This window comes from Ostrinia furnacalis, unplaced genomic scaffold, assembly GCF_004193835.3.
Source record: "Ostrinia furnacalis isolate ACB-3 unplaced genomic scaffold, ASM419383v2 OfSCF7056, whole genome shotgun sequence".
Classification (NCBI taxonomy): domain Eukaryota; kingdom Metazoa; phylum Arthropoda; class Insecta; order Lepidoptera; family Crambidae; genus Ostrinia; species Ostrinia furnacalis.
The window spans coordinates 32,940-52,125 of record NW_021137295.1 but is presented as its reverse complement, the minus strand read 5'-3'; the positions used below and the strand labels follow the sequence as shown (position 1 = coordinate 52,125).

Sequence of the window (19,186 nt, the reverse complement as noted above, 5' to 3'; positions counted from 1 at the left end):
TCTGTTATTTATCATGTAAAATACGTGTACAATTATTGTAACATCATTCAAACAAATGGTTCTATCCTTCCTAACTCCTATTCTCGTAAGGATGTAATTGCTTATCCAGCCCCTAAAGGATTTTAATGACGCTATATTTTATAATAAATAATTATTTAATTTATTGAATTAGATTTACCAACAACACCTTCATACAAACAAATATTAATGCATGATTACAATACTAAAACTTTAACTGTAATACCACGGTAATACTATACCACAGATTTTAATACAGTAAGGCTGGGTTGCACCATATTACTTTAACTTTGTCAAACGTCAAAAATCTGTCAAACTCCATTACTAAAAGTTTTATCGTTATAGCTACGGTCAAAGTTAGGTGGTGCAACTCAGCCTAAGATCGCATTCACATTTAGGCGATTTAGCAGCGCGACAAACGCGCGTCGCGCGTTTGTCGCACCTAATTTGAAAGTGCTCTAAATCAGGGATGTTATGGATATCCGTAACCGTAACCGAAACTTTCGGATATCCGAAATAAAAAAAATATCCGAAACCGTAAGCTTAACCGATTTAAAAGTTTCGGATAGTTTTGGATTTAGTTAGTAGGCAGTTTAAATTGTTTTTGTATACCTAGCACTATATGTAAAGGCATAACAGCACAATAACAGCCTGATTTACCTTTATAATGCCATCTATTATCAATGTTTATTATTTTTTATTACTTTTTATTCGATGTTTACATCAATTGACAACTGTTGCAAATTGCATTCTAAAGCGCAGATATCCGTAACCGGAACCGAAACTTTCTGATATCCGAAATAAAAAAATATCCGTAACCGTAACCGAAACCGGTATAATATTATTCCTATATCCGTAACCGTATCCATAACCGAAACTACATATCCTTATCATCCCTACTCTAAATAGATCAGGAATCGATCCCGCGACCTCGGTCATAGTGAACTACTAGGCCAGGGGCCCGTCCGTAGCATGAATGTAGGGCTTGTTCCCACACGGTAATTCAGTTTTGCGGGAAGAGACTGTCATGGTGTTTGTTTGAAATTCGAATTACGAATTGGATTGTTTTGTTTTTTCGGGATCCTACAAACGGGATGTTCGTGTGAACGTTAATACTAAAACATTTTATACTACAAAACGAGATCCTGCATAAAACCGTTCCCGCAAAAAACGGGCTGGATAAGAGAAAGTCCTAATTAAAGTCATCGTAATATTTCCCAACCTGTCCCATACACCCTGTATAAAGCTAAATCCGTCGGAAATTAGTATTTTATGGTATTGCCGGCCGCAAGCGATGGTCAATTTGTATGGGTGTCCCATGAAATAATTGATGCATGGATTAAATTGCATCTAATGGTCACAATCGATAAATTAGCTGGCTGGACCGCCCATGCTATAAATAAATTTTAATTAAAGTTTTTAGTTTTGATTTAGGTACGTGAGAATCTGACTGACTGACATATCAACGCACAGCCTAAACGGCTAAACGTAGGCACTTGAAATTTGGAAGGGACGTAGCTTAGGTACCGTAGAGGTCCACTAAGAAAGGAATTCCCGAAATTCCCACGGGAACGGGAATTAGCGGGAAAATCCTTTGTATGAAAAATCTAAACCGCTTAAGTTAGACACTTGAAATTTGGCATGCAGGTACCTTGGTAAACTTAAAGCTTAGTTACAACAGGATATTGCAAAATTCCCACGGGAACGGGAGTTAGTGGGAAAAAACATTTGTATGAAAATTTTAAACCGCGTAAGATAGATCAAGGGGGTAAAACGGGATCCACACTTACGAAGTCGCGGGCGGCCGCTAGTAAAGATAGAAAAGTTATTTTGTAAAAGAAAAACATATCAGCGAAATAGGTACGGTTTATGTACAAAAAATCCACAAACTAAACATTCAATGCTGAATCAATTACAAATTCGTGATACTTTACTATTTGAAACAATATTTTTTAAATGTTAACCAATTAAGACTCGCTTTTTGAAATTGGTAAAGTGGTGATAACTAACTAAGTTTCCTTTCGCTCCAAGCTTACTTTGTACAACAATTAATGGATAGGTTTAGAGTTAATTGGATCTAACGTGTATTTATTCGCTAATAACGGACGGTGTAAACCGGACGGGTACGCTCGCTGAGAAAATGCATCAAAATTGCAATTTTGCAACACATATTTTTGCTAGAAATATTAGCTTTCAAATGTGGAAGGGCAGCAAATTGTAATTTAGTTATTTTATGAGCTTAGGTCTTGAAATAGATTCCAATAAATGCTGCGATGTAACGTAAAATGTAAGAAATTAGATAAATGTGAAATGGAAAAACGAAGGGATTACTTTATGACGTGTCCGGTGATAATGACAACGGTAAATACTCAGTTATTGTTTACTTGATAAATGTTGTTGATGCCATCTTATAGACCCTTCATCATCATCATCATTTCAGCCATAGGACGTCCACTGCTGAACATAGGCCTCCCCCAATGCTTTCCATGTTGATCGATTGGTAGCGGCCCGCGTCCAGCGCTTCCCTGCTACCTTTACGAAATAGACCCTTACAAAACTTCAAATATCATTTATAGTAGCAATAGAGCGTGCGACTGTACCAGCTATCTCTACAAAAAGGCCAAAAGCCGTTTCATACGGTTATTCTAAGTATCTCACTCCCGTCAGCGCTATCGGCTGTCTTCCGCTAGGTACCTCACTCTTCCCGCCAGCCTCCGATAGCAGAGATTAATTAAATTTAGCGTAAATAAACTGCATCCGCCATTATTAGACTACAGAGTAAATCGGTGTTCAAATTACCACGTGGTATTATTATTTCTTAGGTATTGAATAGTAAATTAAATAGATATTATTGAGAGATAGTCACTATCGTTTTGAAGATCTAGTTAGTTCTAAAAGGCATCCACATAAAGTTGAGTTATAAGTTTTTTTTCATATTAAGGACTTTATTATTATGTTTGGAGGCAATTTTATTCCATGGTAGATAGCCATATAACACGTGGGTAGGGCATCCTTTGTTTTATAAAACAGTTGAAGCTTTTCGTGTGTGTAAAATAGGGCGAACTTTGCTTTCATATCCAATTAAAACTTATTGAAATCTAATGTTAAGTCCACTTTGTACTCAATTGTATCCATTACCATCGAGATCATAAAAACCAATGCTACAAATGCTCATTCGCAATCTGCATAATCGATTCTCTATCGGATGCACACATATTAGTGGTTCTAATTATTATTTATCAGGGACTCGTATGATTGTAACCGCATGTTATGCTATTGATTCTTCAAGTAACTGCTGCGGTGGGCTACCTTGTTAAAGATGTTTACGACTTGTTTGTTTTATACTCTGCAGGTCTCATTTAACCCTTTACGAAAGGAGTGGGAAATATTTTCCCGCTAACCGCCTCTCTGGTTTAGTGTTTTAAGACTCTTCCTGCTTGAAGCCAGATTCCCAGTGGGTCAGATTTTTCTGTTCGGTTTGGTTGGTGGTAGGACTTGTTCTAAGTCCACCTATCTAGTTGCCACCATCTTGCCTAAGTCTGTCGCCATAACAACAATGTTAACACTATTGTTTTGTTCCGGTAATTGGAGGTAAGATAGCCAGTTCCTCTGTGGTTGAGGATTCCGAGTAAAACTCGCCACCTTCAGCCTGATTATCGCTTTCCATCAGGTAAGATGCAGGTCAAGAGCTTTTTCTATATAGATTTAAAAACCCTGACTTTTTTACTTGTCTTATGGTTCACAAATTAACTAAGATGTTTTGATCTTGCTGTCTGCTAAGGGGTTAAAAGTTTTCTGTAGCTTTTTGTTTTTAATAATTGCCTATGGTATATGTATTTGTGTGGACGGACTGCGGTAAATAATAATTTATCTAGCGGAAAATGTCTAGGCAATTAATTAATGATGGCAATGCATCTACGAGAAGCTTAAAAAGACACAAATAATTATGTACCTAGAGGATAAGTAGAGATAGCAAATAAAATAATGCTAAGAAGCAGGATTAAGGCAGTGTCCACATCATATAGACACTGCCTAGATGTAGATAGAACTTTAATATTAATATTGTCCAGGTATATTACCTAGTACCTTGGCATACAGGTGTGGAGCTGTGGATTGCTTAAAAGGCATCAAGTAGTCTTAATCTGGCACTGACTAAATAAACAAACACACCATGGGAAACTTGCATCAGCTATGCGGGGTAAGCTCAATGAGGGCTATCGTTTTTTGGCACCCCTGGCGTTTGACAGGACCTCATTCTACAGTGGCGCCATCTTGATGAGTGCAAATGCGATAGTCCTCCTACCACTTTAGCGCTCACCAGTTGGTGCCACTGTCTTCGCTACTAGCAAGTAGGGCATGTAATATCGGAAGGTTTTCAATTCCGATATTGGATTCCGATATTAGATCTCAATATCGGAATTCCGATATTAATATCGGAATTGAGGTCATGTGCTATAAAATTAATATTTGGTTATATTCGTAAGAATTCTGGATTGTTTACAATAAAATAATGATTTTAATCAATATCTTTAATTTGGTACAAAACAGCACTTCATAAAATTGAAGTATTTTAAAACCATTTTTACGTTATGGGTACCTATCCATTGCATTTGGATTTTTATGTGACAAGAGGTAAACGAGCAGACGGATCACCTGATAATGAATGGTTACTGATAATGAGCCTATAATATGGACTAGCAAATAATTAAAGTGTTTTTGTAAAATCACAGGTATCAAACAAACTTTTTTACTCCTTTATTATATTACCCTGTTTTATGTTGGCGGAACGAATTTTAGAGTCATTCAAATCACGTGTTACAAAAATTGTAGAGAGTGGTAAAAAACTTGAATATGCTTGTAATTTCTTCCTTTTTGATTATCGATGTACAACTCACAAAACCATCATCATGTCAGCCATAGGAGGTCCAACACAGGCTCCGATGCTGATTTTCACAATGGCCGGTTGGTGGCGGCCTGCATTCAGCGCCTTCCTGCTACCTTTATGAGGTCGTCGGTCTACCTTGTGGTTATGAGTCCTACGCTGTGCTTTTCGGTACGTGGCCTCCACTTCAGAACCTTGCTGCCTCATTGTCTGTCTGTTTTGCGTACTAAGGCAGAACCGTTGGAAGACCTTATCACAATGCTCAAAGACCTTAATCGAGTTTCCCAACAGGTAGGCCTTCGGATGAATATGGAAAAAACGAAGCTTATGTCGAATGTCCATGTTGCTCCTTACCCAGTTTCGGTTAGGAGCTCGATTCTCGAGATTGTTGACAAGTAAGTATGTCTATCTCGGACAAACGATCAGCTAGGTAGTTAGATGCAATTTCGAGAAAGAGGTAAATCGTCGAATACGAAGACGAAAGTCTTCAATTAGTGTGTGTTACCAGTGATGATATACGGCTCGAAAACGTGGCCTTTGAATATAGGGCACAACGTGCTATGGAGAGGGATAAGCTTGGTGTTTCTTTACGAGATCTAATCAGAAATGAGGAGCTCCGTAAACTAACTAAGGTCGCTGACATAGCCCGACGGATTAGCAAGCTGAAGTGGCAATGGGCAGGGCACATAGTACGCTGAACTGACGGGGTCCATGTCCAGTAAAATTAATGTTTGAAAGGGAGTTGATATGTCGTTCTTTGTGGACCAAGTACCTATGGCAAATGCTAAAATTGATTAAGGTCAAGTTAAATTAACCATAAATAAAGTTAACTTAAGTTAGTAAAGATATTAAAATATTTGCAGTGGAACAAAAAGTGATGGTGAGAGACATGAGAAAATCATCGGTCTTTGCCAATCATGTACTTTGGGCTTTGTGGCAGGTTGTGCCGAGTTTAAACGCTTTGTTTAAAATCTCAATTAAAACTTTTATCTGATTCCGATATTACGATATTGGGTCGCTCAATATCGGAATTGAAATATCGGATCTCGCAGTCCGAGATTCCGATATTACGAGATTCCGAGATTCCGATATTCATGCCCTACTAGCAAGTGACAGGACCTTACTCTACAGTGGCGCTAACTGGTGAGCGCTAAAATGATAGCCCTCATTGACTAGGACTTAGCTTAGCTCTTGGTCTACATGAAGTACCTACCTACTTAGTTCTTCCAACTTAACTTTTTAATAATTTCCAAAAATAAGACGTTTGGGAAGACGTCTCAGAAAGAAATTGACATTTGACTTTGTGTCGGAATCTCAGTCGGAACATGCTAAGAGAAAAACTATAAAATTAATGAAAATTAAGCATAAAATAAGTTTAGGATTCAAGTGATTAATATTCATTTAGGTAAAGTAGGTATCTGTGGTAAAGATGACCTGGAACCCTGGTCCGATGAAGTTTTGGGACGGAGTGTATGAGCATCCGAAGGAATTCTTTGACCCCAAGGACGAGGCTAGAAGCCAGGCTCAATATTTCATTGAGCATCCTGAAGTAAGCTAATATGTTTTAAATCCTTTTTATTATCTTCCAGCTCGTGTTCCTAAAAAGAGTTTCTCAGATGTAAAATTCTACTCAGTGGTTTCATTGTCGTTTCGCTCTTTTCAAAGCGGTCGTGGTCACGTAAAGGTACTTCTTTTTCCAGGTTCAAGCTCTCGCTTCTCTGTTCATTGCCCACATGTCCAGGAAGCCGGTCATAGATCGCTTTGAGCTGAGAGACGCTGGGTACTTCTTCACCAGGCCCGCTGATGTGTTACAGGTAGAAGTCGAGGAGGTTCTGAAGAAAAACAATAGGTTTGGACCTAGGGAGGAGATGAGGAAGAAATACAGACAGGTAATTCAATGACTTGAAGAGATTTTTATAACTTTTTTTAAATAAATTGAGCTCCGCATTGTATAAATTTCGGCTTGCCATACATGAATAGCTTGAAACATCGAATACAGCTCCAAGCTGCAACTGCATAGCAAGCAACAGTATTCTACGTACACACATACTTAGTTACACGGAACCGCTTGAGCAGTCACAACTGCTTCCGTAGTTTGCTATGTCCGAGTATGGTGGGCTTTAGTAATTAAATTTTATATCTCAAAAAACTTTTTTTACAGAATCCGATACCCCGTCCAGGGTCTGTCCCAGACTGTGCGTGTCCATCACTGAATACTCCTTCGATTGATTCTGTCTACTCTTCGTTCATTTCTCATTCCAGTTCTGCTTCTACACTACCCACTATTGCTGTTAAAGGTAAAAAAGCCCGAAAGCTGGTCTTGCCTTTTTACTCCTAGACTAAGTACATACATCGCGTTAAACTGAAGATTCGCGCTATGTGCATAGTCGCAAGGACTTCATTCTGTCGCGATGTATTTGGCTAATGAAATCTTAACCTACATAAAATTACAATATTTTCAGAGCAAGTCACTCCTAGATTGGACGAAGCATTGTGGCAGCTGGTGACTCAAGCTCTAAACAATGCGTTGAACAACATGTATGTGGCGAGAGAACACGAGCTATATTACGATGAAGCCTATCTGTGTCTCATGGGCTGTATGCAGAAGGCGGTCGAGACCGTCTGGGGACCAAAGATCCAAGAGATAACTGGGATTATCGACTCTATTATAGACGACGTAAGGCGTATTACATCTGAAAAGCGCAGACGTTAGTATACCGCCACCAGTCATGTAGCTTAAATTCCTACTATCCTGTATTCTTCTGGCAAAACGCAAGATTCCGCCTGTACCTACTGTACTGTTGCAATGCAGAGCGGTTTGCCAGAACCATCATGGCAATTTTTCCGTGTTCCTTTACCTTTTCATATTTTTATTTGTATTTACAGTGAAACTATTGATGACTGATAAGCTGCCTAGCAAAGTAAACAGATTGAAGACTGACTTCAAAGGTAACAAATTAAATTTTAAGTAAGTAACTGGACTCGTTATAAGTAAGTACGACTGTTTGCTTTAATTGGACACTTTCTTAACAGGTTACGAAGAAAATCCCGATTATCCAGACCTGAAGAAAAAAGAAATACTGGAAACCTTAAAATCTAGACAAGGCACCTACAATCGCTATCCGAAAGATAAGTTTGGAGTTTATTTGCCCACTTGCGACAAAAGCTTAGATGTAAGTGTCACTTACGTGCCCCCTGGATGTGATGAAGAAGAGGAATCCCTGAATAAGACTGATGATGAACTGCCCCTTGATGATAATGAATAGAATCTATCTATTTTGGAGCTTTAAAATGTTGTTGATGAAGTTATGTGGTAAGAATTTTATTTTGCTAAGAGAAGTTTATAAGAGGTTTAGTTTGTGAACACTAAGGATAGCCAAGTGATATTAAGTGGATTTTACTGTAAGCTATTTAATAATATTCAGTTTAAGTTGATTTTACCATGACCTTGTTCATGCATGACGTGTTAGTGAAATTACGATTATGTTATTCTAGTTTATAATTTTGGTTTGGTTAATATAATAATGTGTACCAAGTAAAAAGTTAATTAAATGTTTTTAATATTAAAAAGGTTTTTTTTTTACATTTTGTAGGCTGTAAGAAATATTATTTTTGCAATAATATATTTGACAAGAAAAATGTGTCAGGATTTTAACAAGTAGCTTAGTGTTGTATGTGATGATTTGTTTGAAAATATCGACTAATCGTAAAACATATTTTTTTGGATTAAAGTTTGAAATAAATATTACATTTAAGAAAATTGTTTACGAAAAACTTGATAGATTATTTTATAAATTTTTTACAGAGTTCAGAATTTATATTCAAACCCAAAATTACTGCGATTTTTTATAATATTATTAATTGTTAAAACTTACATTCAAATTCGCCGCGATTCTCATTATTAATTTTAGCCTTATAAACTGGTAATTAACCTCTATAACGATATACTAATAATACTTTGACATTTTATTGGGGCTTGGAAAGGGACAACAACATAAANAACATAAAGTAAACATCGATATGCGTCTATCGATATATCGATATGTTTGATCAATCATTATACAACACTACTTGTCAAAACTGTCAATTCATGTTGTTTTGTTGTTGAGGTTATTTTTCAAAACATCGCCGGATTTATCTGAATTTTGTATAAAATGTCGAGCAAACCCAATTCAAAGCGAACGATATACGTAGGCGGCCTCGCCGAGGAGGTTGACGAGAAAGTTCTCAATGCAGCATTCGTTCCTTTCGGTGATCTGGTGGACGTGCAAATACCTCTTGATTATGAGACAGAAAAGCACAGAGGTTTCGCTTTTATCGAGTTCGAAAACGCTGAAGATGCTGCCGCTGCGATCGACAACATGGTGAGTACAGTATCTTGCACCAAATGTGTACATTAATCTAGCAAACAACTATCAATGGATGACGCTAACAAAGTGTATTTTGAAGCTGTTTGGTGAGTTTTAGAGATAATTAATGCATATTTTTACTGAATTATTATGTTGTGTACTAGTAACGTAACACATATTTTTAGTGAAAAATATCAAATACTGTGTTAATCAACATTTACATTCTGTACAAATCTTTATCAATGTAACCTATAATTTCCAGAATGATTCGGAGCTCTTTGGCCGAACAATCAGAGTGAACATAGCAGCCCCGCAACGCATTAAAGAAGGGTCCACTCGGCCGGTTTGGTCCGATGACAATTGGTTGCAGAAGCATGCTGGTGAGACGCTACCTATAAACAAAGACAGCGAAGAAAACGGAGTTAAAGAAAAAACAGACGCAGACAGTGTAAGTATGAGTAGAATTCAGTGTGCTTTTTCTAAATGGAATCATAAACATTATTTGAAAAATCATCATGAACCTTTTCCTACTTTCAAAATTCATTTAAGTTGGGAAAAGGTTGTAATAAAAGTCAAATTACATTATCTGTATTTGTAAAATTGTCTATATTGTTTGTCACTGTCAAACTCTATTATGTCATAATGTAAACATAATTAAATTATTGCAGAAATCTTAATTAATTTATAGAATCTAACTTTATTATTGTGCTGATTACTTATTACAATGTCCATAAAAAATATAGAATGTGGCTGTGCACCGGACAATAAAGGACAACCTAAAGTAACATTTACTCAGAATGTATGAACAGAATAATGTTTCATATTTAATAGTGTTCGGCCCAGGAAATGTTGGGAGAAGTGTCGCGCCGTCAAATCCTACTAATATTATAAATGCGAAAGTTTGTGTGGATGTTTGTTACTCTTTCACGCAAAAACTACCGAACGGATTTAGATGAAACTTTATAGTATATCTAAATATATAAAAGGAGAAACTGACTGACTGACTGACAGATCAACGCACAGCCTAAACGGCTAAACGTAGGCACTTGAAATTTGGAAGGGACGTAGCTTAGGTACCGTAGAGGTGCACTAAGAAAGGAATTCCCGAAATTCCCACGGGAACGGGAATTAGCGGGAAAAACGGGATTTACGCGTACGAAGTCGCGGGCGGCCGCTAGTTGATTATAACCCAGAATAACATATAGGCTATAATTTATGACGATATGTAACAAACTAAATTTCACGCGGGTGAAGCCGCGGGCAAAAGCTAGTTGTTCTATAAAATTTTACAGCGGCGGCTGCTGTGCGGCCCCTATGGCTAGTGGTGCTGTGCAGAGAGGAGCAGAGAAGTGGAAATAATTAAAACTGATTGGTTATTATTCAAAACTCTGCTCCACCTTAGTGGAAACCAGGCCTTTAAGTGGAATTAACATACATCTTGTCTGATAAATGCATATTATTGGTGACAACTTAAATGTTTCTTTATTTACCTATATCTGTTATATAGATTTTCTTAAAATCTACAATAGGCACCAGTTCTCACAATGCTGATCTATAGTTAAACAGATATCCATAATGTTAACTCCTAAGTATGTTCTAATCCAGCGGTTCCCAAACTTGTTTTGTCTACTGCCCACTTTGAGAATAAATTCTTTTCAGCGCCCCATTTGTAGTCGAGAGTCGAGTGCTCAGTCGGTGTCTAAGAAACCTCCTAGTAAATGACGCCTCAGAAGCCTCTACGTCAACGTCCCGATTTTTTTTCTGGGTCTCTTACCGCCCCCCTTTTTAGCCTGCAGCGCCCACAAGGGGGCGTTATCGCCCACTTTGGGAAAGACTGTTCTAATCTGTTGTGAGAGAAATAAATAAATTTTATTATTATTTTATTTATTTTCAGGAAGCACCAGCAAAACCTGTAGAGAAGAGGAATCCCCAAGTCTATTTTGACATCAGCGTGGGCAAGCAAGAGATCGGCAGGATAATAATGATGCTGCGAGCTGACGTAGTCCCGAAGACAGCGGAGAACTTCAGAGCGCTGTGCACACATGAGAAGGGTTTCGGATACCAGGGCAGCAGCTTTCACAGAATCATTCCAGATTTTGTATCCTTTTTAATAAGTTCTATTGGACAATTTTNTATTTACCTATACCTGTAATATAGATTTTCTTAAAATCTACAATAGGCACCAGCTCTCACAATGCTGATCTATAGTTAAACAGATATCAATAATGTTATCTCCTAAGTATGTTCTAATCTGTTGTGAGAGAAATAAATAAATTTTATTATTATTTTATTTATTTTCAGGAAGCACCAGCAAAACCTGTAGAGAAGAGGAATCCCCAAGTCTATTTTGACATCAGCGTGGGCAAGCAAGAGATCGGCAGGATAATAATGATGCTGCGAGCTGACGTAGTCCCGAAGACAGCGGAGAACTTCAGAGCGCTGTGCACACATGAGAAGGGTTTCGGATACCAGGGCAGCAGCTTTCACAGAATCATTCCAGATTTTGTATCCTTTTTAATAAGTTCTATTGGACATTTCTCCAGTATTGTCTACAGTAATACAGTGATATGTGATTGTACTTATCACCAAGCGAATATTGCTCCATTGTTGAAAATGAAGAACACAATAATAGTGTTTACTTTAAATAGAACTATGTATCTAAAGTCCTTCCTAGTATTAATATTATAAATGTCATGATGTCATGATGGATGTTTGTTACTCTTTCATGCATAAACTTCTGAACGGATTTTGTTGAAACTTTACAGTATTATTGTTTATAACCCAGATTAACATAGTTACAGGCTATAATTTATGACGATATGTGACAAACTAAATTTAAATAAATAAAATTAAGACGTGGGTAAAAAACGCCATCTATCGTCATTGGTTAAAATTTTGACGTTCGTAAATATTCATGCGGGGAAGCCGTTAAGCGCCATCTATCAACATCATTAGTAATTAAACGTGGTCCAAGGCACAGAATAAGTAATAGTACAGGTACAGAAGGATTACTCCGCACGACGATTTAAATAAATGCGAGTCTTGCTGCGACGCGATACAGTGGAATTCAGCTCGCACAGCACTACGTACCTACAATTTTATTCACCTACAAGTTTTGTCTCTTTCTATCGCGTGCCTCTGAACTCTTCTTACGCTGTTAGGGTTGCTGTCTAGTGAAAAAATAATTAATCTACTTATTTGTAATGAGGTACGTATGTAGGTAAGTAAAAATAACATTTCAAATATACCTAATTAGGATTAAAAAAACTTGTTCTATTACAATGTCTTCATTCATACCTATTTTAACATAAGACAGATAAATTAAACATACTATTACAGAAAAAAAAGAATCCTATACTATCCTAAGAATTTTATTATTGATTACCTACATGGCCAACATACCTTTCAGCATCTTTGGGAAGCGAAAAAAAAAGATAAATCCGGTAATTTCTTTTCGAATTTAAACACCCGAACGCCGCACAATATTTCTTTCTCTTTATGTCCATTTTTAAATAATACTTCGATCATATAATTATAATCATTATAAAACGCACGCCAGCGTCCTGACGGGCGAGCGCGTGACACTCGACTGATATAATACCCGCCGGCGGGGCGCTTCGCTGTAGGTAATTATCGGATGTACCGCGCGGAGTGAGCCAGGCCTGTCCACGCGTACGAAGTCGCTTTATCTATCAGTTTACTATAATTAATTATGATTAACTGAAATCAATATGTCCAAATATTTAGTTGGTATGTACCTACTGCTAATTAATAAATTAAATGAAAGTTAGAAATGGCACAAGATAATAAAAAATAATGTTTACATTGAGAAAAAACATTGAAATCAAAAAATATAGCATTGTTGGTTAGATCAAAAATGTTTTATAAACAAAGTTTTATCATATCATTTTATTTATTTTTTACTAGCTTTCCGCCCGCGGCTTCGCCCGCGTGGAATTTTGTCTGTCACAGAAAAACTTTATCGCGCGCGTCCCTGTTTCAAAAACCGGGATAAAAACTATCCTATGTTCTTTCCCGGGACTCAAACTCTCTCTATGCCAAATTTCATCAAAATCGGTTGCGAGGTTTAAGCGGGAAAGCGTAACAGACAGACAGACAGACAGACAGACAGACAGAGTTACTTTCGCATTTATAATATTAGTTGGGATTTTAATTTTAATGTGTAATAAGACATTTATTTCCTTAACTACCCAACCTTAGATGTGTCAAGGCGGAGACTTCACCAACCACAATGGGACAGGTGGGAAATCAATATACGGGAGGAAGTTTGAAGACGAAAACTTTACGCTCAGACATACAGGCCCTGGTATTCTGAGTATGGCCAACTCTGGACCTAATTCGAATGGGTCACAGTTCTTCCTATGTACTGCTAAGTGAGTAACTATCATTTTGAAGTCATTTAGGTGTAATTTGCCAAGCTCAGGCGCAGACTACTGTCTTTTATTTGGCCGATAGTTGGATCGCAAGTACACTAAGCGGGAAATTGGTCGAGTCGAGACTTAATTTAGTGTAAATGTTACGGTTAATGTGATAAATTGAAAATTATTAATAATAACCGGTTATTATGAATAATTACCGACAGTCGCGGTAAAAGTGATAAATTAATCACATTTAACAGTGATTATTTAATAATTCAACCTTAGTACTAACAAATTTCATAAAAGAGAACAACATCTTATGTACGTGCTCGCGTACAGCCAAACTTTTGAACGTTTTGATATCATATATTAATATAATTTGGCATAATGAGTTTTTAATGTTTCTTGCATAATATTACTTTTCCATGATGCCTATAACATAATGTTTTGATTTAAAGTGAAAAATAGGTTAAGGTGCGGCGGGGGTGGGCCTTGGGCCACCCCTAAGCCGTCTATTTAGTTTTATACACACATAAATGACCTCATATTAATCACATTTACCAAATCATGCGGTGATTATTCATAATAACCGGCGATTATTCATAATTTTCACATTTATCACTTTGACCGTAACATAAACACGCACTTCAGTTAGTGTCGTCGTGAGTCTTACTTGGGTGTGCGTGCTCGCGCTTCGTCTCGGTCAATATCCGGCATAGTGTACCTACTTGCGACATAATACATATAAACATTACGGCCGTTTGGTGTAGTGATTCAGAACGGACTACTATGCCGAGAGGTCCCGGGTTCAATGAGGGCTATCGTTTTTATACTTAACAGTTGGCACCCCTGGCGTTTGACAGGACCTTACTCTACAGTGGCGCCATCTTGATGAGTGCAAATGCAATAGTCCTCCTACCACTTTCGCGCTCACCAGTTGGTGCCACTGTCTTCGCTACTAGCAAGTGACAGGACCTTACCACGGTAATACTATCATACAGTATTGTAACTTCATATAAACGGACGAAACGCGAACTTTCCTTCGAAATTCAAATCTCGGTATGCGCTCGACATGCAAAAGTCGGGAGTGTCGCGAATGTGCCACGGTAATAAACGGATGATGTGTTGTTTTTGAAACAGTAAGCGATCTTTTTTATAAAAATAATTACAACTACCTATTTATACAGGGTGTTAGGTAAATAGGTTTATAAGCTAACACTAGCCCATGTTAACATATTATGCATATAAATGGTATGGTGAAGTCAGTGATATCATTTTAATTTGTTTAATTTTCATACAAAATAAAATTTATAAAATCAGATTTTTATGCAAATTAAAATTATTAAAATGATGATTTCAATTTTCTGACTTCACTAAGTATACCATTTATATGCACATGTTAACATGAGCCAGTGTCGGCTTATAAACCCATTTACCTCAGTCGAGGCGCATACATTTTACGGTCGCAAATATATAGGATTTATTACTAAATTTTAACACATATATAATTTTTAATTAAATCTAATAATCACAAAACAACATGCATTTTATCCTATTTCATTCAGTAAGTTATTTTGTTTGTCAAAGTAAAATAAAAAATTACAATCACAAAATACATTCACAAAACTAGATAAAAATTCTAAGTAGGCAGATGTAATGAAAATAGGGTCTGGTGGGCAGCCCTATCGCATGTTGTCATACGGTGACGTACCGCGCGGCTGTTGACATTTATTTCAAAAATCTGGCCGAGTTGGAATACTGTATAGATAGTATTACCGTGACCTTACTCTACAGTGGCGCTAACTGGTGAGCGCTAAAACGATAGCCCTCATTCTCGGCCGGACAGAAATTGAAATAATGCATTTTAATTTCTGTGACGGGTCTGCTCTGGATGTACCTACCTATGTATTAAAAAAAGTTATATCCGATAAGCTAGCACCCATAACACAAGCATATTAATTGCTTACGTTGGGGCTAGATGGCGCTATGCACATGTCGTGGCAGCTTTTAATTAAGGCGACATTATAAACATGTTTGTATTGATTTCAATGTTTCTTTCCATTTGATTAAATAAATCCTACTATAATATTATAAATGCGAAAGTTTGGATGTTTGTTACTCTTTCACGCAAAAACTACTGAACGGATTTTGATGAAACTTTACAGTATTATTGTTTATAACCCAGAATAACATATTATAGGCTTATAATTTATGACGATCTGTGATAAACGAAATTTCACGCGGGTGAAGTCGCGGGCAAAAGCTAGTAAATAAATAAATTACTAATATTATCCATTTATATCCACAGGACTGATTGGTTGGACGGCAAACACGTGGTCTTCGGTCACGTGATCTCCGGTCTGGACGTCATGAAGAAGATGGAGAAATACGGCAGCAAGGGAGGCGCGGTGTCCGCTAAAGTTATCATAAGCAATTGTGGAGAATTACAGTGATTAAGGATACTGTTGTCTTTTATTTTCACTGTTTCTTAGATCGTGATCGAGACCAAGAATTTTAGTCCCTCTGTAAGTAGTTTTTAAGTAGAAAATTATTGTAGTGGCCATTTTCAACTCAACGCTCAATTTCATCGTAGTCAAATTCACTGTAAAATAAAACCTACGTGCGGCTAACAAAATAATAATGCGAATAAACGTTATAACCACAGCAATAGTATTGTACCTAACATTTCAGTTCCAAAATTGCTATTTTTTAAATGAGAGGAAATCAAAACTTGTTACTTAAAAAAGTGTGGTCTAATAATGTTCATATTCCATTCCTTGTCCAAGTCCATTGGCGCAAAGTATAAACAAAATACAGATGTCTATAGTGAATAAATACCAAGTAGGTATANCAAGTGTATCTTTTGTTTGCTTCCATAAAATTGGGCAAAAGAAACGGCGAAAATTCCTGATAATACCGCATAAACTGGAAATGCTCAATTTCCCGGATGAAACATCGAATTTTACAGCTCTCTGATAGACGGATTGTTTTTTGATTTCATCAGTGAATGGGTTTTACCATCAAAACGAGATTTTCGCGGAGGTCGGACGAGGTTGACCTATTTCCAAGTTGCTTGGTCTACAAAAAATTATGAACTACAAGAAGCTTTGTAGTAGAGATGCACCGAATGTAGATTGAACCGAATACGAATGTTCGGCCGAATATTCGGTTCAAAATGTACCGAACCGAATATTCGGCCGAATCATTCGGTTCAAATTTTATTAAAACTTAAATTTCTGTTAAACTACAGTTTTATTTAAATTTGTGAACGGATGATATAATTTGTCTATTGTTGATTTTAAAGAATTTTATTTGAATTACATTGAATTTAAACTACACCTAGTTCACTATTCACTAGCATACCTACATAGATATTTATTTAAAAAAACTAGTTTATTATAAACATATTTGAATACCTGTTTTGCTTCCTTAAGATAGTAGTTATTATTACATCATAACTATTCTAAAAAAGTTTTCTGAAAATAGTTGTTTGTTACTAAAGCAGTGTCCTTAAAATTTTCAATTTCATAAAAATTAAATTTACCGTCTGTAAAGCAGCAGTTTCTTTGATAAAATAATTATTTATTGATTGTTAATCTTTTTATTTCACAATAAATAATTGGTACAAGTAGTGTCTGTTTCATTTTCAAAAACTATAAAATACTTTCGCAATAAACCACACTTATTTAGTAATTAGTTAACCAAACTGTTTAATTAAATATTATTTTTTCAATTGTTAACAATAATTTTAATATTCGGTAATTATTCGGCAATTCAACCGAACATTCGGCCGAATACGAACATGAAAAAATATGCCGAATGTACCGAATACGAATATTCAACCGAACATTCGGTGCATCTCTACTTTGTAGTAAGTGTGAAAACAATCTTTGTTTATCGCACCGTTCGGCAAAAGTTGTACAGATAAGATAACAGCAGTGGCGTAGAGTGCCCAAGATGGTCCCTGTATCAACATTTATTGGGGGCCCTTTCAACTAAAAAAGAGCCATCGAGGATCAAGGGATTTTTTCCAAAGAAGTGTCATCTAAAAAGGTCTTTTCAAAATGGTTTTTACCCGACTGCGCCAGAAGGAGGGTTATGTTTTTCGAGTGTATGTATGTATATTTCTTTGGCACGGCCTACAGCCTAAACGGCTTGACCGATTTTAGCGTGACAGGTGTCGTTAAATTCGTCTTAATCATGAGAGTGACCCTGGCTATGTTAAATTGAAAAAAAAAATCAATGGATTTTTGGCGCCATAATGTCTTCAGGAAATTTTTTTTTTCAAAACTTATCGAGTGGGGTATCAAAATAAAGGACTTTTTAAGTAGCTTACAAAAATTTATGTTATTAAACTAAAAAGATTAATATAAAATTATTATTGAATACACAAAAAACCCAACTGCGTAAAAATTAACTAAAAAGATAAAAACAAGACAACTTAGTGTTCACAAATGCAGTGGAGGCATCCCATCCCAACTAATATCCCAAGTAACTCTGTCTGTCTGTCTGTCTGTCTGTTACGCTTTCCCGCTTAAACCTCTCAACCGATTTTGATGAAATTTGGCATAGAGATAGTTTGAGTCCCGGGAAAGAACATAGGATAGTTTTTATCCCGGTTTTTGAAACAGGGACGCGCGCGATAAAGTTTTTCTGTGACAGACAAAATTCCACGCGGGCGAAGCCGCGGGCGGAAAGCTAGTCAACTATAAATCACCAACAAAAGAATTAGTCATTGATGCCTCCGACTGCATAATTGTGAACACTAAGGCTGAGTTACACCACCTAACTTTGACCGTAACTATAACGATAACCGGTGTTTATTGTATGGAGTTTGACAGATTTTTAACGTTTGACAAGTTAAAGTAATATCATAATATGGTGCAACCCAGCCTTACTGTATTAAAATCTGTGGTATTACAGTTAAAGTTAATTACACACGTCATCTTTTGGTATTGTAATCATGCATTAATTATTTGTTTGTATGAAGGTGTTGTTGGTAAATCTAATTCAACAAACTAAATAATTATTTATTATAAAATATAGCGTCATTAAAATCCTTTTGGGGCTGGATAAGCAATTACATCCTTAGGAGAATAGGAGTTAGGAAGAGTAGTACCATTTGTTGATTGATATTACAATAAATTGTACACGTATTTTACATGATAATAACAGATTCTAGAAAAGAAACTAGAATCCACTCAAAAATAATTTATCTTTCTTGTTTTCTAAGTATATAAGTTGGCACGTGCGTTATTCTTACTTATTAGACAGAAAAAAATCAAATGATAGCGCGAGCTAACAGAGCACAGTGCCATCTAGCGGCGAATCATAATATGTATTAACTAATAACGTGTTTGTGATAGTCGGTGGTTTGCTTGACATTAGTGGTTAGTTTTTTTTTTTTTTTATATTATTTATTGAAATACCTGATGTCAAGTCCTATTTATTCTTATAAAAATTTTGTAATATTATCAATTGTTGGGTTTAGTAGCCTAAAATCTGTCAAACTCCATACAAAAACGCCGGTTATTATCGTCACAGTTACGGGCAAAGTT

At 36.4% G+C, this 19,186-nt stretch overlaps 2 protein-coding genes across 4 annotated transcripts; both read left to right on the top strand.

Annotated features, from left to right (window-relative positions):
- The first annotated feature begins 3,801 nt into the window (after positions 1-3,801).
- LOC114363307 (uncharacterized) lies at positions 3,802-8,401 on the top strand. 2 transcript variants are annotated; one of them, XM_028318993.1, is made up of 6 exons: positions 3,802-4,216; positions 6,715-6,789; positions 7,062-7,197; positions 7,363-7,608; positions 7,787-7,849; positions 7,934-8,401. In XM_028318993.1, exons 1-6 carry the CDS (start codon positions 4,190-4,192, stop codon positions 8,164-8,166), a joined length of 780 nt encoding a protein of 259 aa, XP_028174794.1. In that variant the 5' UTR covers positions 3,802-4,189; the 3' UTR covers positions 8,167-8,401. The 2 variants fall into 2 exon arrangements, with proteins under 2 accessions (XP_028174794.1, XP_028174793.1); XM_028318992.1 differs by having other exon boundaries at positions 6,601-6,789.
- Positions 8,402-8,967: 566 nt separating this feature from the next.
- On the top strand, positions 8,968-16,090 carry cyp33 (peptidylprolyl isomerase cyclophilin-33). 2 transcript variants are annotated; one of them, XM_028319004.1, is made up of 6 exons: positions 8,968-9,264; positions 9,512-9,697; positions 11,224-11,242; positions 11,573-11,754; positions 13,471-13,643; positions 15,937-16,090. In XM_028319004.1, exons 1-6 carry the CDS (start codon positions 9,055-9,057, stop codon positions 16,079-16,081), a joined length of 915 nt encoding a protein of 304 aa, XP_028174805.1. In that variant the 5' UTR covers positions 8,968-9,054; the 3' UTR covers positions 16,082-16,090. The 2 variants fall into 2 exon arrangements, with proteins under 2 accessions (XP_028174805.1, XP_028174804.1); XM_028319003.1 differs by lacking the exon at positions 11,573-11,754 and having other exon boundaries at positions 8,970-9,264; positions 11,144-11,347.
- Positions 16,091-19,186: the final 3,096 nt, after the last annotated feature.